General features: G+C 44.1%; 1 protein-coding gene across 7 annotated transcripts in view; it reads right to left on the reverse strand.

The window, feature by feature from the left end:
* PLEKHA7 (pleckstrin homology domain containing A7) overlaps positions 1-27,012 on the reverse strand; it is a 155,238-nt gene that overhangs the window by 93,455 nt on the left and 34,771 nt on the right. For 5 of the 7 annotated variants that reach the window (XM_027852608.1, XM_027852613.1, XM_027852612.1 and 2 more), the window contains exon 2: positions 10,625-10,708. In XM_027852608.1, coding sequence (XP_027708409.1) covers positions 10,625-10,708 — 84 coding nt within the window. Of the gene's footprint in view, positions 1-10,624; positions 10,709-21,309; positions 21,391-21,772; positions 21,954-27,012 lie in introns of those variants that run through there. The other 2 variants (XM_027852611.1, XM_027852610.1) reach the window with 2 other exon arrangements.

Genomic DNA, 27,012 nt, shown 5'->3' on the forward strand with positions numbered 1-27,012 from the left:
AAGTATTATCTCATTTGATCCTCACAACATCTGTGAGAGACAGGTGCTATTACTATCCCCATTTTACACTGAGGAAACCAAGGCAGACAGAGGTTAACTGACTTGCCCTTGGTCATATAGCTAATAAATGTCTGGGGCAGGATTTGAACTCAGGTCTTCCTGACTTCAGGAAGTCAGGAAGTATTTACTGGCAAAGTATTTACTACACCACCTAACTGCAGAGCATTCTTAGTAGAAGGGGTAGACTCTGGGAAGCAGTGTGGTAGCCAGCACAGAATGCTGGACTTGGAGTCACCAAGACATGAGTTTGAATCATGCCTGACACTTAGCAGCTGTGTGAATGTGAGCAAGTCATTCTCTGAGATGCCATTTTCTCATCTGTAAAATGAGGACAGTAATCATAGTCCTGAACTTCATAGGGTTGAAGGTTATTTTTTTTTAAGCTGGACCTGTAATTTCACTGGTGTAGGGAACTCTCAGTGAAGACTCTCTGTCTACTCATATAAATAACAACAACAGTTAATGATGATGATAATGATGATGATGATGATGATGATGATGATGATGATGATAATGATGAGTACTAACATTTATAGAGGCCTGCAAAGTTTGCAAAGTGCTCTACGTATGTTATCTCATGTGATCCTCACAACAAATGTGTGATCTGAGTTCTTTTGTTTGTTCATTTGTAAAATGGGGATAACTATTTTGCAAATGAGGAAACTGAGGCAAACAGAAGTTAAGTAACTCGCCCACGGTCACGTACTCTATATGTCAAAGGCAAGGCTTGAACCCAAGCTTTCTTAATTCAGAGGTAGGTGGTCTGTCTGCCTCTCACAGGGCGGTTATGAGGCTCAGATAAGATGTCCATAAAGTCCTTTTTGTGGGGGTTGTTGAGTCGTTTCAGTCATGTCAGACTCTTCGTGACCCCATTTAGGGCTTTCTTACTGGAGTGGTTTGCCATTTCCTTCTCCAGCTCATTTTACAGATGAGGAAACTGAGGCAAACAGGGTTAAGTGACTTACCCAGGGTCACACAGCTAGCAAGTGTCTGAGGCCAAATTTGAGCTCATGAAGATAAGTCTTCCTGACTCCAGGCCTCGAGTTTTATCCACTGGACCACCTAGCTGCTCTGAAGTCCTTTACAAACTGTCAAGTGCTTGACCGAAGTCAGTACTCCCTGCAAAGGGAGAGTAATAACAACAGTAAGAGTAACAGGGCAGGAATGGAGTCCACCTGAAGGGAACCATTCTTCCAATAACAGGCTCAGAAAATTCAGGTAAGACCCAGCACAGCCCAGAGGCTGACAGAGATGCTGTTTCTATCCATTTCAAGAGGCAAAGAAATGACAAAGTGTCCATAAACTCATCCTTGCAGGGGCCAGGGAGGTGAGCACCTGCTGGATTTTAAAAAAGGCCTGTTCAAAGCCAAGGGAAGCACAAGAGTTTTTTCACAGAAGCATCAGCAGACTGTCCTAAGATCACAGGCCATAAGATCATAGATTCCGAGCTGAAAGAGCCCCTGAACCTCATTAAGTCCAACCTCTTGATGTTCTAGATGACGCTTAAAGAGTGGTTTGTTGAAGGTCCATGGCTAGGGAGTATCTGAGGCAGGATTCAAATCTTGGTCTACTGAGTTCGAAGTACAGTGCTCTATCTACAACACAACCCTGTCTCTGCGTTTAAGAGGCAAGAAACAGCAAGAAGATAAGCTTGGAGGAGGGATGATCATAGTTATCCGATGAAAGGACCAGCGCCAGGGTGCTTGAGAGGACGACATCTAGGGCACAGCAGCTGTGACATTCAGATCATCCCAGGGTCAGTGTGTGTGTGTGTGTGTGTGTGTGTGTGTGTGTGCCCTTAACAAATACTCGATGAAGAATGAAGTGGAAAGAGCCCATTTTTCTTCTCCAGTGAAAGATCTGTAGCTTGATAGCAATTTTACACGGACACAAACTCCAACCTCAGCTTTTTAACATTTCCATATAATGTATTAAGCAATAAAATTAAGCCGTTTTGAAGGGACAAGCAGGAATCACCATCAAAAAAATACATAAAAAATGCAACAACAATGAATTGTGGGCAGGGAGATCATTCATCACTAGCCTCTATGAGCTCTTTGAGGGGGAAAAAAAATGAGCAAATGGGCAAAGACAACTCAGTGTGTAAGTGATCCCGACCTACCTCTTCAAGCTTCCCAATTTAGAGCCCCCACTAAAGACAAACTGAATCTTGGCCCTGTGTTTCAGCTAGACCATGTGTATTCCTGCCTCCCTACCTTCCCTCATGTGATTTTCTGCCCCACCCCCAGCCCTAATCCCTGCTTATCAGAATCCTGTAGCCTTCCCCTAAAGCCTAGCTAAAGTTCCACTTTTTTGGGGAAAAATCACCTGTGCCCAACCCTCAGCTACCTCTCCCATGGAACTCAGGGTGGGTATCACATCTTTGTTATTCTTCTGTGTAACTGTCTTGTCTCCCCGAATAGACTCCAAGTTCCCTTCCTTGAGGGTAGGAACCAAGATTGATGTTTCTTCCTATCCTCCCCTTGCCTTCTTTATTGGGTGTGTATTTTATATAGGTAAAGAGACAATCCTTGACTAGTTTTTTGATCTCCTCTCTTCCCCTGCTTAACATAATGCCAAAGTCTTGTGGACCCTTAACTACAGCCTATAGCCCCCTAAAGTGACACAGAGTGTCAAAAGCACAGCTTTGCAGGATGCCTCCAGGTGCTCATGCTCTCTCTTCCCTCAATTTTCCTTGATTACACTCCTTTGCATAATGTTGAATCCCACCCCTACCCCACCCCTCAGCAGAATGTAAGCTCCTGGAGAGCAGGAATTAATTATTCATTTTTGTTTTTTTATTCTCACTGTCTAATACAATGCTTTGGGACACAGCATTTAATAAATGCTTTCTGGCTAATGATTTAGACTTTGAAAAAGCCTCTAGCAAAGCTAATTTTTAGAAATCTAAAATCTAAATTCCTATGAGATAGGAATCTATGTATCCTAAGAATCTGTTCTATCAGGAACAGTTAAGAAACAGGATGAAAGGAAAAGATGTTTCTATTACACACAATGACAATAACACAGAGGGAAAGAACATTAAGAAACATCAGAACTCAGATCAGTGAAATCAATCAATCAATGATCATTTATTGGTACCTACTATGTGCTAAGCACTGTGCTATAAAATGGGGATAATCATTTTGCAAATGAGGAAACTGAGGCTGAGACAGGTTAAGTGACTTGCCCACAGTCACATATTCTGTATATGTCAAAGGCAAGACTTGAACCCAAGCCTTCTTAATTCAGAGGTAGGCAGCTACCCCTGGAGCTACAAAGACAAAAATGAAAGAGCTTACATTCTAACCAACATACACACATATAAGTACATACATAATGGCTGTATACAGAAATTTAATATAAGGTAATTTGGGGATGGAGGGTATTATCAGTGAAGGGGATCAGGAAAGCTTTCATGTAGCAGATCACACTTGAACTGAGTCTTAAGAGGAATCAGGAATTGCCTTAAAGGAGGAGGTGAGAAGGGAAAGCACTCTAGGTATGGGATACACACAGCGCAGTCATGAAGGCAGGAGACAGGGTGTCAAGTGTGAGGAATAGAATACAGGTCTATATAGTGGATAGCAGAGTATATGGAAGAGAGTAATAGGTAAAAAGACTGCGAAGGTAGGAAGGAACCAGGTTGTGAAGAGTTCTAAATGCCAATGACAGGAATTTTTATTTGAGTCCAAAAATAATATGGAGCCACTGGATTTTTCTGAGGATTGGGGGAGGGGCAGTGGCACGATCTGATCTATGTTTTAGGAAAATCACTTTGGTGGCTTTGTGGAAGACAGATTGGAATGAGGATGAGGAGTCAAGGATAATGTTGAGGTTTCAAACATGGTGGCACCCTGAATGGTACTAGGACTCCAGATGAATGTGCATTCCTTCTCAGAGGTGAGGGACGTGGATGTAGAACAAGGCATCTGCTGTCAGGCGTGGTTAATGTATTGGTTTGCTGTTACTTAATTGTACTTTGTTACAAATAGAATTTATATCACGTTTTAAGGTTTACAAAGCACTTTACAAATATTATCTCATTTTATCCTCATAATAACCCTATGAGGTAAGTGCTGTAACATCCTCATTCTATAGGTGAAGAAATTGAAGTGGATAGAGGTTAATTGACTTGTGGGAGTCACACAGCTAGGAAATGTCTAATGCTGCATTTGAGCTCAGGTCTTCCTGACTCCAAGGCCAATGCTCCTAGGCATCACATCGATTAGTTGCCTCAAAGGAGGGTAGCATTATAGGAAAATTATTGGGAAATGACAGCAAGTTTTTTTTAAAGCATTAATAAAACTTTAGCAAAGAAAAGGAGTGTTTCTCAGGAGGGAGATGTGGGATCAGTGTTTCTAAGTGGTCAAGAAGAGGCGATGCATATTGAAGGTGACAACTTTTCAGATGACATGAGCTGTCCCTCTTTTGAAATGACGACAGTGGACCAAGGTGTAGTGGGCATGACAGTCTGGAGTCCTTGGTTCGAGCCCTGGTTCTGCCTCATGACAAGCTGTGTGATCTTGGGTAGGTCACTGCCCCTCTCTGATCCTCAGGACTATTTTGTTTTGTTTTCCAGTAAAATGAAGAAGGTAAAATAAATTATCTCTAAGGTCCTCCAAGGACTTGGGTCCAAGTTCCAGCTTTGCCACTAATTTGGTAACTTGCTTTAGGCTTAGTGTCAGAGAAATCAGAACTATTTAAGAGCTGTCTCTGGAAGCAGTGGGCTCATATCTTTCTAAAGGTCTTCGAGCAAAAGCTAGATGACCATTCATTGGGGATGCTGGAGGGGTCCTGGTCATGGACAGGTTGAATGGGATGGACTCTGCTGTCCTTTCCCACCCTGAGATTTTGGAGACTCAGATAGATCTCTGATCTCATCTGGGTGAGAACCCTTTGGCTAGAGAGTATAACCCCTCCATACCTTCTCATGCTCTGCAGTTCTTACACAAATCAGATCGCTGACTTGGGCCTCAGTTTCCTCTTCTGTAAAATAAGGAGGCTGAACTATACAACCTCAAAGGTACCTGCTGGCTATAAATCTCATGTTTTTTCTTGGTAGCAAAAAATGAAAACCCAAGTTCCCAGGGGATGATTAGTAAGACTTTAGGGCTGCAAGGGACCTTAGAGGCCATGTAGCTCAATCCCCTTATTTTACAGATGAGGAAACTGAGGCCGAGACAAGAAAGAAGACCTGCTGAAGCAAACACAGCTGGTAAATCACCGGGGCTAACAGCTATAATAAAAGTTCTTGAGGCTGAGTGCAGGCAGAGAAGTGGCAGATGAGCTGTTTCTGTGTCAGAAAGTGGAAGGTGAGGGATTCAGGGGAAAACAATTCATGTTAAACTGACAAGATGATGCGCTCTGAGCTCTCAGCCCCATCACAGGAAGGAATCATCCAGAAGGCTGTCTGAAGAGCCAATATTCTGGGTGCTTCAAATTTCATTTCTGTTTCTGCCTCCCCAGATTAAAGTGATCTTTGCCTCTGCAAATTTTCATAAAACACTTTATGTGGACCCCTCCCCTTTGCCCCCATCAAATCTCCCTTCTTTCACACTTATCTACATACATGTTACATTCCCTCCACTTCTTAGACTGCAAGCTACCTGAGCAGGAATCATGTCTGTCATCTTTATAAGCAGGACACAACCCTCGCATATAGTTCTTAGCAAACATTTATTGAATTGAATCAAACTGAACTTTTCAGCCAAAAGGACCAACCTAACACAGTGCCACCTCTCTCCTCTCTCCCTGGAGGGTTTGAAAAACAAACCAGAAACTATTCTCCTTCCGTACACAAAACCAGTGGCCAGCTATACACACACCTGCAACCCCACAGACATTCCAGCTGCTGCTGCATCTCAAAAAAAGGCAAAAGAGCTGGGGAAGGTCCCAAAGAGAGGTTTCACTATGATGATACACTCATCAAATTTAAAAAAAAAAAAGAAAAGGCCCCTGCAGAGTAGAGGGCTGAAAGCCCAGAAGGGACATTTCTTATGCTCATGGAATTTCAATGGGCTTAAGCGGAGAGAGAGCATGGACCCAATTAGCCAATAAATCCGTGAACAAGAGCTAAAGAGTGATCATGAAAGCTGAGAGCTCATTTTAAGATAAAAAAAAAAAAACATATCAAGGAATAAAATTGAGGAACTTGTTCCTATTAGAGGTGCTGGAGGCCAACAACATAAACAGGCTTGATATGGGTTTAGAGAAATGCATTCCATAATAAACCAGCATGGAGCTTCTGCACCATCCTTCTATTTCTTCAGCATGAAATGCTATTTTTAAAAAGGGGGGTGGGGAAAGATAAGGAAAATAAAGGGTTTAGAAAAGTCACCACATCTGGTGACCAGGAAGTCCAGAAGCAGGGAGTGGGAAGGGGCAAGCCCAAGACTACCAGGGAGTGACCTTGGAGAGTTTGACTTTGTTCATGGTACACTCTGGAACACATCATTAAAGGGATGGTTTATGAGCATTCAGAAAAGGAAAGTGTCCACTAAGAGCCAGTCAGGGCTCACCAAGAATAGGCGTGCCAGACTCATATCACTTTATTATTTTATTTCTTTTTTTTCTTTTTTTTTAATGAGGCAATTGGGGTTAAGTGACTTGCCCAAGGTCACACAGCTAGTACGTGTCAAGTGTTTGGTCTGAGGTCGGATTTGAACTCAGGTCCTCCTGACTTCAGGGCTGGTGATCTATCCACTGCACCACCTAGCTGCCCCTTATTATTTTATTTCTAACAATGTTGCTAGACTTGTGGGTCCACAGAATTCCCTTGTCACACAGAATACTTGAATTTCAAAACTGCATTTAACAAAGCTTCTCCCAAAAGGTGGGATAAACAGGATGCAGAGATGTGGGCTAGGAGACAGCTGAGTTTAATGGATTCAGAAAAGGTTGAACAATCAGATTGAACGACCAGTGATCACTGGTCGAGGGGAATGTTACAGGGATCTGTCCTGGGCTTTAATTCAGAGAAAGAAGAAATGATAGGGTTAGAGCTGGAATGAATTTCAGAGGCCATATATTCGACCCCCTCCATTTACAGAAAAAGAAACTAAGGCCCAGGGAAGTTAGAGAGACTTGCTCAAGATCACTCCCTCAGAATTTAGACCCAGATCCTCTACTGCAAATCCAGGGGTCTTCCATTGGAAGAAGTTCACCATGTTCTGCTGAATCTTCTTATCAGGAACTTAAATGAAGGCATAGATGTAATGTAGGCACATTAAATTTGGAGAGGACATAAAATTGGAAGGGTTAGCTAACATGCCGTATGATGGAACTGGGATCCAAAAAGATTCCAGCAGGCTAGAATGATAGATGGAATCTAACAAAAAGGGAAATGATCGTGATAAATCCCAAGCCCTAGACTTGGGTTCAAAACATCCACTGTACAAGGAGAATTTAGGAAGTATGGGGAAGGCACTGTTGGACAACAGTTAATATGGAAGTCATATTGGGCTGCAAGCTGTATAGGAGCTAGCAGAATGATGGGTAATTCTATTAGTTAATGAAATCATCTGCTATATTAAAGGAAATATTCATAGGATTATAAACTCTCTGAGGGCAGGGACTTTCTTGTGCCTCTTTTTTCATCCCTCAGCACTTGGCACAATGCCTGATATATAGCAGATGTCTAATAAATGTTTATTGATTGACTGAAGGTAAAATTCTGTCATACTTTGTCTCCAATCTGTGCTTGAAGACTTCCAATGACAGGGAACCATCCGGACACCGTCCAATTCTAGATGTTGGAAGGATACTTCTCAGTGAAGTTGGAAGGAAGGTGGCATACCAAGAATGACAGGGAAAAGGAGCTGAAGGAGAATGGGGGAGATGTTTGGAATATGACAGCAGCTTCTGCATGCTTCCAGCAGCAATTTTGACCTTGGTTATGTGCCCTTTTGTTTATATGCGGGATTTCTGTTCATGGACAACTTTAAAATTTTCAATAGGTTGCTTTGTTCAAGAAATAGAAATGGTGACCATTCTGGACGTGTAATGTGGGCAGAGATTGGACGGCACGGCTTTTGTCTGGGGAGTGTCAGCAGTTAGGAAGTCGGAGGCTGAGGAAACGCCACGTAACTGAGTCCTCCTGCTGCCCACCTCTGCCGTTCCACCTAAATAAATAAACGAATATGGGGGGGGGGGGCAGGGAAGAAACAGAAACAAGACTAAGTGACCTCCTGAAGACCCTTCCATGCAGCAGGAAGTTATGAACAAACTGTAATTCCAAAACAGAATCTGGGAATCTGTCTTCCATCCCTCACGCTACATATTGTATTTTCTCCATCCAGAAACACAAACAACCTTAGTGCTCACCTCTTCTCTCTCATTAAGAAAAAAAAGGTTACTTGGTAACTTTTACAGACTCAGCCCAAAGACTGAGGGTCCAGAGGATTAACAGGAGCCCCTGGTCTCATCCTTACCTCCTCTACAAGGAGCCACCTGGATGGGAGACCGTGCCAGGCCTGATGCAAAGCAAATGACATGAGGCATTTTCCATCAAGGGGCTGGCCCTCACTACACAACCCTGACACAGATGATCACAGACACCCTCGGAAAATGGCTCCAAAAGCAAACATGTGCACTTTTAGGACAGTGATGCCCTGGCCGCCAGAACTGAGCCATGAGTATTGTAGGTACAACTAAGTGGGCAGTCACTTTCCCACAGATGGCCTGCCTCTTCAGGGTTGACAAGTCCAGGAAGCTGATGTGATTCTGAGGGCTGAACTTGAAGTCAGAAGGCTTATGTCTTCCACATAACTACCTTGGGTGAGTCACTTAAGGAAGGAAACAAGCATTTATTAAGCACCTACTGTGTGCCAGCCACTATGCTAAGTGCTTTACAAATATCTCATCTGATCCTCACAACAACTCTTTGAGGTACGTGTTATTTTTGTCCCTGTTTTACAGTTGAGGAAACAGAGGCAGACAGAGGTTAAGTGACCCAGGGTCATGGAACTAGTAAGTATCCAAGGCAGGATTCAAACTCAGGTCCTCCTGGCTCCAGGCTCAGCATTCTATCCACTGTGCCAACTAGCGCCATTCATAAGGCTCAGTTTCCTCATCTGAAAAATGAAGGGGTTGGATTTGGTGACTTCTAAGGTCCCTTCAGGCTCCAAATTTATGAGCTATGTAACTACTCAGAGGATCTAAGATTTTTGCCAACGAAGGGAACTCCTGTCTTGGGAATGTGATCCCCAGCAGAGATAAAAAACTACCCATGACTTAGACAAGTACTAAGAAGTTACCTATAGCATATGGAGGGTGTGTGACTTGACCAAGGTCACACGACTTATAAATGCCATAAAGTCCATTGACTACAACCCACCCCCACCCCAACCACCGTGCCACTCTTCCCCACCATGCCAGACCTTCCTATCATACAAGGGCTCTTGATTTTTTTTTTTGGTCCCCTCTGGCAATCTGGTAAAGATTACAGACCCCTTCTCAGAATTTTAAGCACACTAAATAAAACACACAGGATTGCAAAGAAAACCAAAGGCTAATGAAAATAAAGAAGTCATTTTTTTTTCCTCCAACCAAGTTCACAGAACTTCATGTCGTTATCTATGGACTCTTACCAGTTCTGTGATGCTAGACAAGTCACTTAACCTCAGACTGCCTCAATTTCCTCCACTGTAAAATGGGGACAATAATAGCACCTTACCTCCTTGGATTATTGTGAGGATCACATAAGATAATATTTGTAAAGCTCTTAGCACAGTGGCCAGCACACAGTAGGCACTTCATGGTCACATCCTTCCTTTAGGGTTAAAACTCTTGCTCTAGCAGATCTGACTAAAAATTTATCCTTTGCTCATAGGATAAGAGATTTAGAGCTAAAATGGACCTTAAAGGTCACAAAAGTCCCATATCTTCATTTTACCAATGACGTAACAGGTCCACAAAGGTTACATACCCACCCAGGGTCACAAAGTCAATGAGCGTCTGGGGCAAAATTCAAACCTAGGACTTGCAACTCCAAGTTCAGTGCCTTAGCCATTAAACCCTCCTGCCTGCCTCTCTCTCTTAAACATCTAAGACCAGGGACTTCAAAGCATGATCCACAGGCTTGACAGGCACTTGAAATACTTATGAAAAAATTAAATTAATTAAAATAACACTATCCCAGCAAGTACTCTCAGGGTGTGTGTGGTTGGTGCTCCATTGGTTGGCAGGTTTAATTTTTTAAGAAGTTCTGGGGTCATTAGTGTAATACTGCCCCCCCCAATACACATACACATCCCTGGCCTCACCCTCCCTGACCCTCTCAAGATTGCTACTTCCACAATTTAGCAAGATTTCCATTTTCACCCTTTTTTAATTGACTAGCCTACCCCATTTTTCCCAGAAAGAGAAAAGCAGCCAAATTTTGTTTTGAGCTAATAACAGCACCTTACATGCCAGGTTGCTGTGAGGATCAAATAAGACAATATTTGTAAAGCTCTTTGCATAGCGCCTGGTACACAGTGGGCTCTTAATACTTGGTTTTTTTCCTTCCCACAAGCTGATGGACCATCCTCAGAGAAGAGGAATAGAAAAAAACAGTACTTACCCTTCCTGAAGAATGAATTCAATATTTTCTGGAGAAAACTGTCCAGTCACAGGATGCCTAAACGCTGTGGTCTGCTGATTGTGGCTAGAGAGAAAGAGAGAATGAGAATGAATATGAGCAGGACTCTGGACTGTGAAAAATATAACTTGAGACAAGACAACATTTCTGAAATGGCTCCATATTTACTGAGGTGCCCCCCTCAACACAGCTGCTTCCACCATAGCCACAAGCTGAGCCCGATTGCCAGGAGGTTACGGGGTCTGCTGCCTTCGCCATCATTCATTCTCTCGTCCGCGTGTGGAATGTGGCGAGGGCATGCAGGATTTATGAAGCAGACCTCCGCCCAGGCTGACGCAAGCATCAGTCTCCCAAAATGAGGAAGACACCAGAAGCCAAATGTGTTTTTGCCATTGTGAGAATTCACTAAGCATTTTTTAGAAGGAGTATACAAGGGTCTTACTAGACAAAATTAAGAAATCTCCTAAAGTCATTTTCTAATAACATGATCTTAAAAAGCAAAGACCAAATGGATAATAGGATGAAGCATATTTTGGTAGATGGCAGAGGCATGAGATGGGAGTATGGGTACAGAATACTGTGTACTTTGCCCCCCCGCTTTTTTAAACACGGGCGAGTTCATTGGTGGGTGAGGGTTTATTAAGAAACAATGATGTCGCAACAGCTAAGTGGTGCAGTGGATAGAGCAGCAGCCCCTGAGTCAGGAGGACCTAAGTTCATATCTGGTCTCAGATATTCACTAGCCGTCTGACCCTGGACAAGTCACTTAACCCTGATTGCCTTTAAAAAAAAAAAAAAAAGAAAGAAAAGAAAAGAAACAACGATGTCATAGAAGAAAAATGGTATCAATAATTTGTTTGTTGTTTAGTTGTGTCTGTCTCTTCATAACCCTATCTGGGGTTTTCTTGGCAAAGATACTAGAGTGATTTGCCATTTCCTTCTCCAGCTCATTTTACAGATGAGGAAACTGAGGCAAACAAGGTTAAGTGACTTGCCCAGGGTCACACAGCTAATAAGTGTCTGTAGCCATATTTGAACTCAGGTTTTCCTGACTCCAGGCCTGGAACTCTGTCCACTGTGTCACATAGCCACCCAGTATCAACAATACTTAAAACTTAAACAGAAGGGATAAGGACAGGACCTTATTTCATTGCTACAGGAAACTTCCAGATGACAAAATTCTATATCCAAGGCTCTCTGCATCTTATAGTCTTAGGTAATTGTAAAAATAATAACACTAAAATTAAAAGAAATACATTTTAAGAATTGAATGAGTTCTAAGAATTAAATAAATTCTAAAAAAAAGAAAAATTCTAAGAATTAGTCATTCTGTAAATTTTGTCTACTTAAAATTCTTCTGTTTTGCCACTGTTCTAACAGAATGCTTCTATTTCTTCAGTCTAGGATAATTTCAACCCCATGGCATTGTCACCCCCTTTGGAAAGGTGAGAGTACAGGTACCCCCAGAAGCAGTAGCCCAGGGCAGGTGCTGTGTGCCTTGTTTGGTCAGCCCAAATACAATCACGGCTCTTTTTTTTTCTGGTACAAATAGACACTTTTATTAATGGTTGGAATGCAGTCACACATAGGAAGTGGGGATCAGCAGGCACACAACCAGGGACGTCTCAGAGTAGGCACAGGATGTGGGAGGTCCCGAGGCTGGGAAATAGTCTGTCTGTCTGTCTGTCTGTCTGTCTCTCTCTCTCTCTCTCTCTCTCATTTAGCTAAGTTCACTTCAAAAGTATTCTTATTTTCACCATCAGTAACAGTTCCAGAGATGACAGTCCATAGTTGGAATGGAGCTCAAAGGCTTCCTAGTCCAACTCATCCATTTTAGAGATGAGAAAACTGAGGCCTAGGAAGATGTGTTCAGGGTTCCAGAAGTTATTAAAAGGCAGAACTGGGATCTGAATCCTGTTTCTGGGACCTAAATAAATAAATAAAAATTCAGCTCATTTTCACGACCTGGGACGCCATGTAAAGACCACTAAGTTGAAATCAATGGAGCTGGATTCAATCTAGGCTCAATCACTTTTGCTGACCCAAAACGTGAGAAAATGAACAAGTCACTGAGGCAGGACTCAGGGCCCCTCATGTGTAAAATGGGATAATAATCTTTGCATTCCCTACCTTGAGGGGTTGTGGTGAATTACGACGTAAACTGTAAAACTCTGAAGAGATGTGAGCTGCTTCATTACCACCCTGATTACTGTTCTGCCATAACCTGAGGGTGGTACCTTACCAAAGAAGACATTCTCATGGGATCTTGTTTATAATAACAATTGTCGTTGACATTTCTGTAATACCGTCAGGATTACAAGGCACTTTCATCACAACCACCTCATGATATAAATAGCACAGGTGCTCTAATTCCCACATTTTCCAGATGAGGCAACTGAGTTGAGATTCGAGCAAATCCAGGGCCCTTTCAACACCACCAGTGATCTCAAACTCAAAAAGAAATGGGTCCCCATTGACTTAGAAAACCACAAATTAACATTATGTTTTACCATATTTTTATTTATTTTGTTAAACATTTCCCAGTTACATTTTAATGGGGTTTGGGACACTCTGTGGTTGTAATTTTGCCTGTGGTCTGAGCTGGATACCTCAGGACTACATCATACTGTATTTCATTAATTTAGCTTTGCAGAAAGATTTACAACAAAGACAAGCCCAGGCCTTCCAAGCATTGCTAGGCTCCAAGTCTGCCCTGGTCCTTCTTACACTGACGGTCCATCATCCTGGCACCCTGTCCCATCTGCAGGTCTGTGGATTGGGGAGGGATCTAATTAAAGTACAAGAGCTCAGGTCCTAACAAGTCTGGTGCGAAACATGCAAAGCCACCGCCATGGAGTTTCATTTCCCAGCTCTCTGGGCTGGACATGAAGCAAGAAACAAAGCCTGTCACACCAAGTTGAAAGGAGTGTCTGGAGGATGCATGAGAAGGGCCTGCTTAAAAAGATGCCCACCAGGCCCACGGCTCCCCATCCATATATAGGATTCCAGGATTCAGAGCCAGATAGGACCACTGAGGTCCTCTCCAGGCCCCTCCGTTGACACATGAAGCCCAGAGAGGTTGTCTTGTCCAGAGTTATTAAAGAGTGAGGTTGAGATTTGAACCCAGGTCCTCAAACCTCCATTGCCCCTCTGTGCCCAGCCCTTGGGACGCTGGGGCCTCAGACTAAGTGAATATTGATTGGTGCTCCTGAGATGCACCATTTCTTTCAGGTATATCAATTTGGACACCTCTTAACACAAGGCAGCCCAGGCTACCACCCGGTTTAATAAGACCCTGGGCCAGCCCTGCCTTTGTTCATACTCTGGGCTGCTTGTTTTTCCCAGAGACCACAAACGCAGGAGGCTCTAAGGCACTTGGCCCAAGATAGGGGAATACACTGCCCCTGGTGGGCTCAGGAGAAGATCCCCTTCCATAGATTTTAGAGATGATGACATCTTCTCCAACAGCATACCCTCAAAGGAGCATTGGAGGACCCACAGATACCCCTACTGTGCTCCTGTTTAAGGTGTCGTGCATTGGCAGATAGGTCCCTCTCTCAGGGTTCGATTTCTTTTTTGGACAAAGTGTGCAGTCCTCAGTGGACACCTAATAAAATACCATACAATCACAAGTAGTAACTAGTGGCATCCTACAGCTCAAACTGGCTTAGGCTCTAGTATCAACAGACCTTTTAGTCTGTAAAAGCTGGCTTCAAAGTGGGTCTCACTCTCCAACACAGTTAATGAGACACTGGAAGAAATGGGTTAAGAAAAGGTCATTTGTTCATTTGGCAAAGCCTGGTGGCAAGTACCTGGCCTCACCTCTGTAAAAAGGCCAGTTATACTGCTACCCAATACTCTCAGCCAAAAGCAATACTAAGCCATAATGAGGGCAGCACAACTGGAGCTTTGACCCATGTCGCCAAATTATTTAGAGGGTACTGATAGCAATTCTACTCCTTTAGCAGGTAGGAACAATTAAGATGAGTACTGCGTGTGTATGCGCGCAAGAATAACTAACTAAAATAAGAAGCTACTGGATAAGAATCACTGGATTTCAGTCCCATAGATTCCTGGGTTCTAGGTCTCACTCTTACCCTCCCCTCCCAACAGAATTTCTCTTGCCCAGGCACCCGAATTGCTAGTTATGGCTCTGCTGAAAGCACAAGACATCAATTCCTAGAAACTTAGAATTAGAATGTGGCTCAGAGAACATCTAGTCACTTTAACAGGTGGAGGAAACTAAGGCGCACAGAGAAATGACTTACCCAAGGTCACAGTGCTAGCTCATGGCAAAGTCAGGACTCAAACCTAGGTCTCCTGACTTTCTGGGCTGGTATTCTTTCCACTACATTGTGTTATCAAAACCACTTTTGGTCTGTGTACTTCTAATCTTGTCTGCATACAAGTATGCCCCTATCTCAGCCCAGGGCCCCCTTGAGATGCTTCAGCCTGTTCTGTTTCCTGATACTTAGGCTGAACATATCCAATGAGCCTGTCTCGGGACATGATGAACAAGTACAGACACATCTGCTGAAATACCTGTTTCTGAACCTGCACTGCCACCCTCTTCCTTGGCCAAGAGGGTCAGGCTTTGAGCCAGGTGGCTATTTCAGATGGAGAGCAAGAGCGCTCCCTCCTTAAAAACAAAACAAACAAACAAAAAAAAAAAACACCAGGGTTTGGGTCCCTCCTGGGAATGAAACTCTTAGGAGGCAGCAAAACCCAAGTCACAGTGACATGCTTCCATTCCATTTAATACGGCTGCACCGGGCGCTGGGGGGGATGCAAAAATGAGTCAGACAGAGTCCTCTCTTTCAAGAGCTTAAGTCTAGCAAGGAAGATAATATGGCAGAAACACCCATGGTGCCAATACAGGCCCTAAGTGCACGGGAGAGGTACAAGGTGTGATGAGAATGTAGGAGGGGGAGGCATTTATGAGGGGTCTACTCTGTGCCAGGCACTGTACTAACGTGAGCTAAGGGAGAAAGCACTTGGGAAAGTGGGAAGTGAGGGGGGAATCATAGAAGACTTTGTGGTGGAGGTGGCATTTGAGCTGAGCCTTGAACACTGGGTAGCTTTTTAACAGAGATTGGGGGTTGGAAGAGGAGAGTCAATGCAAGTCCATTCAAAGACAGAGATGGGCTTTAAAAAAAAAATGAGCCAGGCTGGGGAAATGATGACTATTCCAGGTCATGATGGGGCAGAAGCGGGAGGCAGGGGATACTGGGTTTACTGTAAGAGCAGAACATAAAAAGAGGCGGAGGTTGCTTTATAGGATAGCTTTGAATGTTAGGCCAAGAAGGTTGGCCTGTATTCAACAGACAATTGGGAATTATTCAAGATTTATTTAAATCATTATTTAAATTATTTAAAGCAGTGACCTGGGCAGATCTACACATTAGGATTCATTCAGCAGGTGTGAAAGATGGCTTGAAGGGGGGAGGAGGGTAGAGTAGTGGTGAAAGGGGGCTATCTTAGGCTGATGGCCCTGGGAACAGAAGAGATGCTCCGAATACCTCTGTTTGAAGTCATCACCTCCATGCCATCAGCCAATTCCTATCACATTAAAGGGCAGTTCCAGACAGATACATCAACTGAATAAATTAATCTGTGACAAAGAACCTTTCCTGGAAGGCGATTCTGAATAGTGGACGGCAGGGGAGAAGGAAAGAGGGGGAAAGTGAGAGGAAGAGGGGGTGGAGGTGGGTAGAGACAGAGGGGAAGGAGAGGGAGGAGAGCTATTGCTGTCAGGCCAGGACCCCACTTACCTTTCTCCTATAGTAATTTTTTACATTATAAAATGTTTAATTTTACACTACAAAAATTTCAATTTTAATTACAAAAACACAACAGAAATAACTTGGATCCAGACAAACAAAGCTTCCTTTCTGAAGGGCAGAAAACAGTGATAACTAGGAGACTACAGCAATGCTCCTCTGAGACCTGGGAAGGGAAATGTGTCCCATCAACACTTTGTTCTCATTTAGCCTCAGGCTACTTAAGAAAAAAAGGAGAAAAAGAAAAATCAACTTAAAAAAAAAACACACAAGCATCAGCTCTAGTGGGCTGCCTAAGGACACCCTTCAAAATCCTTAATCGCCCTGCTCCAACATCATTCGCCACTGAATGTTGCTAAGGCCAAACCACCTCTTGCTGCTAACTGCAAATTCCTGAACCATTTGTAAATGAGCCTGAATGTAAAATGCTGAACCGTTGATCCCAAAGCCCTGATCAGAACAGACACCAAGGATGCTGCTTTTCTGTCTCCTTAGGAGACCATAAGCCTCTTGAGAAAACCAGTTAGCAAAGGTTTTCTCAGGAAGATGTAGGCTGCTGTGGAGAGTCTATTTGCTATTTAAGAGTCAGAGTTCCCCCAAAGTAGCATGGGCTACCTTTGGAAACTGGGCACTCTCCCTCACCTGAGGTCTGTAAGCATAGACTGGATGGATGCTCGGGAGGCGAGCTCCAGAAGGGATGCAGGCTTCAGATCGGAGTTGGACCCGATGGCTTCTGGGGTCCCTTTCAACTCAGAGTCATGACAGCGTTCCAGAGGAGGAATGCTAGATGTGTAAATTCAAAGAACGTAGTACAGGAACATAATGAGAATGTTTTTTGTAATCGTCATCTCGTAGGAAGAAGAACTGCTCCAATTGGCAAGTGGATTCTATAGGGGACACGGAGACCCTTCTGTACCCCCCTAACCCTAACGATGAAAGAATTCAGATTAGTGTATCAGAAAGAGTCTTGAACTAGGAATCAAGAAAAGTAGGTTCTAGGCATGGCTTGGCCACTGATTTGCAAATCAAGTCCTTCCCCTGTCTAGGCCAGTTTTCTCACTTGTAAAATTGGGGAGCAGGGGGGGCTATAGACTGGGTGGTCTCTACTCACTGGCTCTGGGGCCAGAGCATCTGGGTTCAAATCTTGCCTCAGTCACTGACCACTCGTGTGACTTTGGGCATGTCACTGAGTCTCGCTGGATCTCAGTTTCCTCACCAGATCCCTTACGCTTCTAAGTCTATAATCTGGGATCACTTTAAGTGTTCTTCAAGGGTGACTTCTTTCCATACCTTCTTGGGTGAGCTGTTTTAAAGCAATTTGAGATGTGTATCATCTCAGGCACCCAAGGAGGATAGGAGATGCTCAAGAATGAGACACAAAGGGAAACAATTCTATTGAAGGGGGAAATGGGACTTGTCTGAAGAAACCACTGTGGATACAAAAGGAAGACACCAACTAATTCATATTGGAGATGGCCAGGTGACAGAGGATGAATATCTGAGTGTGGCATGGTCCTGTAAATCACTGTCAAGAATACTAATGTTTAGTATGATCTAAGGCTAGTTAAGGAAGCTAACCAAAAAAAAAAAAAAATGGCGGGATTTTTTTTGTTTTGTCCAAATCTCTACTGAGAAAAAAAGGTGGGGGGGGCAAATAAAGAAGGGATAGGACCTTTACTAAGGGTGGATTGATGACAAATGACAACAGAGAGAAAGCAAGACTGTTCAATTACCTACCCTATAAGGTGAGACGGATTGGCTGATAGCTCAGAGGTGATGCCTTCTAACGGAGGCAGTCAGAGCATCTCCTCCATCCCCAAGGCCGCTAGCCTAGTATAAACCCTCATCACCTCTCACCTGAATATCACAGCAGCCTTCTAGCTGGTCTCCTCACCTCTACTCTGCCTGCCTCCTCTTTTTTGATTCTATTTTCTCTGCCAAGGAGAATAACCATTATGTTGGAGATGATGGAACAAAAATGGCTAATTAGGAGCTGACGCCCAAGGTAGGTAAGGAGAGAATAAAAATTCTAGAATGGGTTGATGAATGGTTGATGAAAATAAAGCAGAGAGTCCACAGAGTTATCATCAAAACCAGATCAACTGGGGCACCTAGGTGGCGCAACGGATAGAGCACTGGCCCTGGAGTCAGGAGGAACTGAGTTCAAATCCGGCCTCAGACACACAACACTTAGTAGCTATGTGACTCTGGGCAAGTCACTTAACCCCAATTGCCTTGCCAAAAAAAAACAAAAAACAAACAAACAAAAAAAAACATATCAATGGCAGACGACGCTCATTTCCTTTTCTGACAGGATTACTAAACCAGTAAATGAATAGAATGCTTTTGGCCAAGCTTTTGACAAAGAACTTCATAATATTCTTGTGGAGAGGATGAAAAGATATTAGATGATAACACAGACTGGTAGATTGAGATGTGGTTGGATGGGCAACAGAAATAGCTGTTAATGGTTCAACATCAATGAGACAGGAGGTCTCCAGAGGAGCACTCCCAGGGACCCATGTTTGATTGGTGGTCCTCTTCAAGAACAAAGGACAACAACCAGCTTGACCCTGTGCTGTTTAACATTCTCACGGATGACTTGGAGAAAAGCACAGATGGTTTGCTCATCAAATTTACACATAACACAAAGACAGGACAGAAAATTAACACATAAGATGACAGAATCCAGATCCAAAAGACTCTTGATACATGACAGCCAATGGCTGATAAAATTCAACAGGAGATCAGTGTCAAATTTCACACTTGAGTATAAAAAAATCAACTTCTAGGGCACAAGATGAGGAAGATATGCTTGGACAGCAAATGTTTTTAAAAAGATCTGGTGTTCTTAGCGGACTTCAAGCTCAGTAAGTCTCAGAAGGATGATGCGGTAGCCAAAAATGCTAAAGAACCTTGGAATGCATTAAGAGAGGCTTGGCTTGGAAGCACAGAGAGGAGATGACTTCACTGTACTCTGCCCTTGTTAGACCCCATCTAGATGACTTGGATGAACCGTGTTCAGCTCTGGGCACCACAACTTGAGAAGGATACTGGTAAGCTGGACAATGTCCATCGGACGACAACCAGCACGGTGAAGGGCCTTGAGTCCACATCATATGAGGAACAGGTGAAGGACATATGGAGCTGGAGAAGGGAAGACTCAGGGGTGGGGAGTGAATAGGACATGATATCTGTCTGAGTATTCCAAGGGTTGTCATGTGGAGAAGAGATTAGTCTTGGCCCCAAAAGACAGAACTGGGAGCAATGGGTGGAAGTCTCAAAAAGGTCAATTTAGGCTTGAGGTCAGGAAGAAGCTCCCTAACGATTAGGGCTGTCCAAATGAGGCTGGACGATACCAAGATGCTCTCCAGTTTAATAAGGTTGAGTGAGAGGCAATGACGTTCCATGACAAACTACAATGCCTTTCTACACTCCCACAAAGCCATGGCATAAGACCAACATCCCCTAAAAGCCTGGAGGCCTCTCTGCACATAGTAGGTGCTTAGTAAATGTTCGTTCAATTGGATGGCATCCAAAAGCCACTCTGACAAGTCATGCACAGATCCTCTTTCAGGTGATAAACTAAGTTAAAGAAGTGAAACCTCTCAAACTCCAGGGTGAGGGGTGTCTGCCAAACCCCAGGATGAATTATTCTATCCTCATTAGTATAATTAAAGACCAAAGAAAAACAATACACAACCTGCCCTTAACAATCCATTAATATACCAGCACAATGAAAACATTCAAATGTTCTCACACATCACTCCTTGGAGAGGTCCTCATTTTTTTTTCCAAATCCTGATTTCTATTCCTATAACCCTCCTCCAAACTGTCCTGTTCACCTGAGTTCTGTTCATTCAGTGCTGGCCCTTCCTTTGCTGTTTAGCCAACCCAAAGCTCTCAATGAGACTCTGGAGGAAATGCTTTTAAGCCAAATTCATGTTCTGCTAATGATAACACCAACAGCTGAGATTTCAACGGCACTTTAAGGTTGGCAAAAGGCTTTTGTCCCAGCCATAGCGCAACTATTACTGTCTCCATTTTACATATAGGGAAATTGAGGCTCAGAGACATAAAGTGATATGCTCAAGGCCAGTGCTAGCACATGAACCAAGGACCTCAGACTCCAAGACCAGTGCTCCTAAAAGGTATAGAGTAAAAAAGAGTTAACTCCTTAGTATTGATTTTTTTAGACATTTATGGGATTGAGATTCTAGCTATAAAACTGTCTCCAGATACAAAGTCCTATACTGACCCCAAAACCCAAAGAATCATTTTCTACTGGGCAAGTTATGACACCATAAAATTAAGTTCTTATCTGAATATCTAAGAACTCACCTTCAGGGCTAAGTAAGGCAAAATCAATCCGAAACCAACATTACAAGTTTTAACCTTTGCAAAGCATCATTACTTAACCCTGTTGCCTCAGTTTCCTTATCTGTCAAATGAGCTGGAGAAGGAAATGGCAAACCACTAGCTGTATGACCCTGGGCAAGTCACTTAACCCTGTTTGCCTCAGTTCCTCATCTGTAAAATGAGCTGGAGAAGGAAATGGCAAACCCCTTCAGGATCTCTGCCAAGAAAACCCCAAAATGGGGTCACGGAGAGTTGGACACGCCTGAATCGATTCAACACAACCGCTGATCTAAAACAAACCAGATTCCTTTTCAGTAAAAAGAAAGGGACTGGACTACACGACCATTGCTTCCAGCTCTGACTTAAGCCTTGAAAGGCCCTTAGGGTCATTTAGTCCAAGCCCCTCATTTCACAGAGGGGAAAACTTAAGCCGCAGAAGAAGCGAGATGATCCGCCAGAAAGCAAAGAGCAGAGTTCGGATCTGCAGCCAGGCCCGTGGCCTCCAAAGCCAGGACCCTTTCCACTCACCTACTCCGCCTATGGTCTAAGAACGGTCCCTCCCAGCCCCGACATTCGTTATTCTAAGGACACTTCAAACAAATATTCTAGTTTTAACTCTGAGTCTCTCTGCTCTAAGGTGACTCCCCGGCTCGGACATTCTGATTCAGCTAGGAAGGTCTTCTACCAACTCACGAATCAGAATGAGAAAACCAAACAAAACCCCAAACCAAATGAGGTTTCTGCTCTGACTTCACCTGCCTCTAGGTAAGTCAGTCACGGATTAGGAGGCTGACCTTTCCCCCACTAAACTGCGGTTTCTTACTTTTGCTTTTTAAACAGGAGCTGCTACCCCAGGAATGCCCCCCCCGCCCGTGCTTCCGTCCTCCCCTCCAGTAGATATTTCTGTAAATGGGTTCCTGCTTAGATTTGCTCCAGGAGCCTCGCTGTCCAAGGGGAGAAGAGGGAAAGAGGAGGGATAGTTGGGACTCACTCTGCTCTGGCTCCATCGCCGGGGTCTGGGTCTTGGCGGCGGCTGGGGCACCACCCTGAGCCAACAATGCCAGCTCCAGGTGGAGAGGAGACGGGGCAGCGTGCTCTGCTTCCTGTCCTGGCTCCCCTCCGGGCTGCTCGGGCTCCCACGGTGGCCGCCCGGCCGCCCGCAAGGCACCTGAGTTGCTTTTCTCCCTCCTCCTCCCTCCAGGACTCCTCTCTGTTTCAGTTTCTGGGCTACCGCCTCCCGCGGTGTTCCAAACCCTCCTTCCCGCTCATTCATTCCTCCTCCTCTTCACCATGCCCCCTCCTCCCTCTTCTAGCTGATTTTTGGCAGAGTTACTGCTCTGAGTCACAGACCCGGGAGAGCTTTGGCTGCGGGAATTGTGAGGTGGAAACCACACACGCTCGGGAGCCCTGATCTAGGAAGCAGGAATCCTAGGTTTCAATCTTGGCTCTGCTAATCGCCAGTGAAGGGTCCTTAAGCCAGTTACCTGGTTCTTCTGGGCCTCAGTTTCCTCATTTGTAAAAGTGGGGGGTTGAACTGGCTGATGTGTAAAGTGCCATTCTCTGGTTCTGTTTCTACCATCTCTATTGTGGCCCCCCTGAGCTCCCTCCCAGGGATAAACCAGCCGTATTCTAAGGTCGCATACAGACTCTTCTGCTGGCATTTAAAGCCCTTCACAACCTGGCTCTATCCTACCTTTCCAGCAATATTATGCATATATGACTCCCTCTCACCTCTTGTGGTCCAACCAGACTGGCCACCTTGCTACTCTTCACACCTGGTCTACCTCCTATCTCTTCTTTTTGCATAGGCTGTTCCCTACTTTGGAAGGTACTTCCCCCTCACCTCTGCCTCTGCTTTCCTTCAGAGCTCAGATGAATGCCATTTTCTCCATGAAGCCTTTCCTTATCCACACCAAATGATGGCGTCTTTCCTCCCCAAATTACCTTGCAGAAGTTGTATGTATACTTATATAGGCACATATTGTTTCCCCTTGTCAAATGTAAGCTCCTTGAAGGTAGGGACAAGAGGCAGCTAGGTGGCCCCGTGGATAGAGCACCCTCCCTGGAGTCAGGAGGACCTGAGTTCAAATCCAGCCTCAGACACATAACATTCACTAGCTGTGTGACCCTGGGCAAGTCACTTAACCCCAACTGCCTCACCCCCCTCCCAAAAAAAAGGTAGGGACAGGTTCACATGTAGCACGGATGCCTGCCAAATAGTAGGTGTATAACAAATACTTGCTGGTTGATTGATTCCATTTCTTTCCTTCATACAACATTCTTGGGAAGTAGGAGTAAAACTTTAGGATTCCCATTCTAGAAAGGGAAAACTGAGGCAGGGAGCAGTGATCTGCCTCAGCCTGCCTAGGCAGATAAGAAAGGATGGGAGGAAAGGACATCTTTCATATCCCACTTCTCACCAAAGCTAACATCACTCACTGCCCTTGTCAACTGCCTGCTGTATGAAGCCACAATAATCAGGTTGCAAGAAAGGCTGTTCAGTTTTATACAAACTGATACAAAGTGATGTGAACAGAACCAGGAGAAGACTGTACACAGTAACAGCAATATTGCACAATGATCAACTGTGAATGACTTAGCTATTCTCAGCAACACAATGATCTTAGAACAATTCCAAAGGACTCATGATGAAAAATGTTATCCATCTTGAGAGAGAGAACTGATGATGAACTCTAAGTGCAGACTGAAGCATGCTTTTTTCATTTTCTTTATTTTTCTTGTTTTGTGCACATGTGTGTTTTCTTTTGCAACATGACTAATATGGAAATGTGTTCTGCATGACTTCACATGTGTAAGTGATATATTGTTTGCCTTCTCAAGAGGTAAGGGGCAGGAGATAGGAAATATAGATAGGGAATTTGGAACTCAAGATTTTTTAAAAATGTAATCGGGAAATATTTAACAAAATAAAAATATATTTTACAAAAAAAAAAGTCTGTTCAGACTCAAGACTCAGAGATAGAAAATGGTCCCCCATACTCTACATTCCTAAATTGTGTGGCCTCCGTACCACTGAGACCTTCAGGGCACAGAATGACTAGGAAAAACAATCTGAGTATAGATGCACTTTAGCTGATCAAAATTAAATTAGTGTAGTAATTAAGTACCATTGGAAAAGATATAACTTTCCTCAGTTTTGAGGACACCTGGAAAGTAAACTTCCAGACGACAGGGAGCTAGGTTGTGAGTTGGTTTATTCTAACTCTTCACCCAGGGGTCAGCAACCCATCAGAGGCACTGTCTGTTTATTCACTCCCTTGTAGTGGGGCCAGGGGTGGGGAAAGGAGCAAGAGGACCTGGCATGAGCTAACAACTTAATTATCAGCTAAAGGCAGAGCAGGGATTAGTAATGAGGAATAGGGCACAGGAGGGAACGCCACTGCAGCAGCCTTCTAACTGGTCTCTGGCTCCTAGTTTCTGAAGTCGTTTGAACTCTTAGCTAGAGACAAGGCACGAGGCTAGCAGGTAAAGCTTCCAGCCCTGTGTTTCCAAGACAGGCTTGACCAAAGGAATGCAATTTCAGGCCAAGGAAGAATGTGCCTCCTTGATTCCCATGATCAGAAAGGGATGGATCCCTCCTTCCTGGGGACGCTCAGGACTTTGGACCCTCACGTACTTTTCACACTCACTTTGCATCATTTTTATCTCTGGCTGTGTCTTATGATCCTGTCCCAGGTGTAAGATCCTCTAGGGCAAAGACTGTGACACCCTCATCTTGGCAGCCCCATCAGTGCCCACCTTGCACATGGTATGCACTCTTACTAAGTGTCTGCTGAGCTGAATTACTGAATAGGAAAGTGGGTGATAGAGACACTTCAGAGGGACCAAGGGAAGCTTCCCTGCTGCCCAATGGATCATCTGAACCACAATGCCCCAGATTCAACCCTAGCTGGCATAAACATTGGAGGCAAATCATTTCAGGATGAGCAATCAGTCCAAGAGAACACACCCCACCACCTCTTCACCAAGCCTGCCAAGCCAAACACCAAGCCTGCTGATTTCAAAGAGGCTCTTCCTAACCCCTAAGGAGAGCCATCCTTGATAACAAAGGCTCACTGAGCAAGGGCAAGAACCTACTAGATCTGCTTGGCATGAAAAGTGGCAAGAGCTTTTCTCCCTGACAACATCCTAGAAGAATTTGATGTGCCTCCCTGGTCTATCTGGGGATCCATGTGGGAGGGGCTAAGGGAGGGATGGAGGTGTCATAAGATCGTAGATTTAGAGCTTAAAGGGAACTCAGAGACCATCTAGTCCAGGAGTGGGGAACGTTCCTCCTCGAGGTCACATGTGGTCCTCTAGGTCCTCAAGTGTGGCCCTTTGACTGAATTCAAACTTCGCAGAACAAATCTCCTTAAATAAAAGGATTTGTTCTGTAAAACTTAGACTCAATCAAAGGGCCGTTCTTAAGGACTTAGAGGGCCACATGTGGCCTCGAAGCCCCAGGTTCCCTAACCCTGATCTAGTCCAACCCTAAGGCTCAGAGAGGCTGACAGACATGTACACAGCTGATAGAAGTCAGAGGTGGGATTTGAACCCAGGTCCTCCTGACTCCAAGTCACTTCTCACCACAATCCCTTTGACCAGGGGTATTCTGGGTGCAGCTTTTACCAGGACTACCCCTAACGATCCCAGGGTGTCTTAGGTGCCAGGGTTCACTAGAAATAGTCAAATACATCTCCTGAAAGGAGAAGAGTTCCAGGCTTGGATACAGAAGAGGGGAAGGGAGGGATGGAGGGAGTGAGAAGAATGTGGAACTCAAAATCTTGTAAAAATGAATGCCAAAAATTTTGATATGTAATTGTGGGGGAAAAATAAAATACTATTTAAGGTAGAAAAAGAAAAAGAAAAAGAAAGTATAGATAGAAAAGAACATGGGGTGGAATATAACATGACAAAAGACCACACATACTTGCTCTAAAATCCTGATTTTAAACTGGAGGCTTCAGAAAGAGAAGTTTACAGACTATCCTTGCTGGGACACCACAGGATTGTTCTAATACTGGGGCCTCCACTTAGCACAGTGCCTGGCACACAGTAGGCACTCAATACAAGTTGACTGACTGAATGACTCCAGTGATGCCCTGCTGAGTGTCTACAACCTGAACATGGTTAGAGAACTTCCAAAAGGAAAGTTGCTGCCGTTTTAAAAGCCCATAAATGTTTTTTCTCACCTAAGGTACGGGGATTGCATGACATCACACTTTGGGCGCCACTGTGTACCAGAGTGGTGAGTGTGTACAGGGAGGGTCCACCAGCACCCTAATCTCTGGGCATTGCATAAAACACCCTAATCTCTAAGTCTTGTCAAAAATGAATAAAAGGACTGAGTTGCTCAATATTTATGAATGACTATATTCTCAATCAACAGCTACAAGAAGGGCCATCTAATCATTGCCTAACCAAGGTCCCAAACTGGATTAATATCATCACAGTTTCCTTTGCCTTCCAGAAATCAGAACATGCATAAGCCCTGCCCCTGGGGTGGTTATACTTCAGGACTGAGAGTCCTGAGACAAACAGATGTTAAGTGGGCATGGCAATTGTGCACACACAGAGCAGGTAAACTGAAATATATGCTGATAACACATTCTATCTGGAGACTACTGGAACCAATGCTGCCTTGGAAACCTCTCCTTGCCTACCTAAGGTGAACCACACTTTATCTCCAGAAAACAAAGATTCATCCCTTCTCTGGGGCTCAAGTTCCCCAACTGGAAAATGAAGGCTTAGGCTGGAAGATCTGAAATGTCAAATGTCCTCGTATTCTGTCTCCCAGGACCCTAAGCTAATCAAATTCCTGATATTAACAGGATTGGGTTCATGATGGTGGGGCTGTCATACTGTTGCTGTTGTTGTTGACAATAATAATAATAATAATAATAATAATAATAATGTGGCATTTATCTAGCACTTCAAGGTTTGCAAAGCACCTAACATATTTTAACTCATTTGATCCTCACAATAACTACGGGAGGTAGGTGCTATTATTCCCCATTTTACAGATGAGAAAATGGAGGCTCAAAAAGGTTTAAAGGTCACCTAGCTAGTAAACATCTGAAGCAGAATTTGAACTCAGGTGTTCCTGACACCAAATCCCACATTCTATCAACTGCACCACCTAGCTGCCTTACTCTTGGGGTGGTAATTTCTTGATTTAAATTTACAAGGTTGACATGGCCAATCACCAGCTTCTCTGCAGCCATGTTCAGA

This window comes from Vombatus ursinus, unplaced genomic scaffold, assembly GCF_900497805.2.
Source record: "Vombatus ursinus unplaced genomic scaffold, bare-nosed wombat genome assembly UNPS02009770.1, whole genome shotgun sequence".
Classification (NCBI taxonomy): domain Eukaryota; kingdom Metazoa; phylum Chordata; class Mammalia; order Diprotodontia; family Vombatidae; genus Vombatus; species Vombatus ursinus.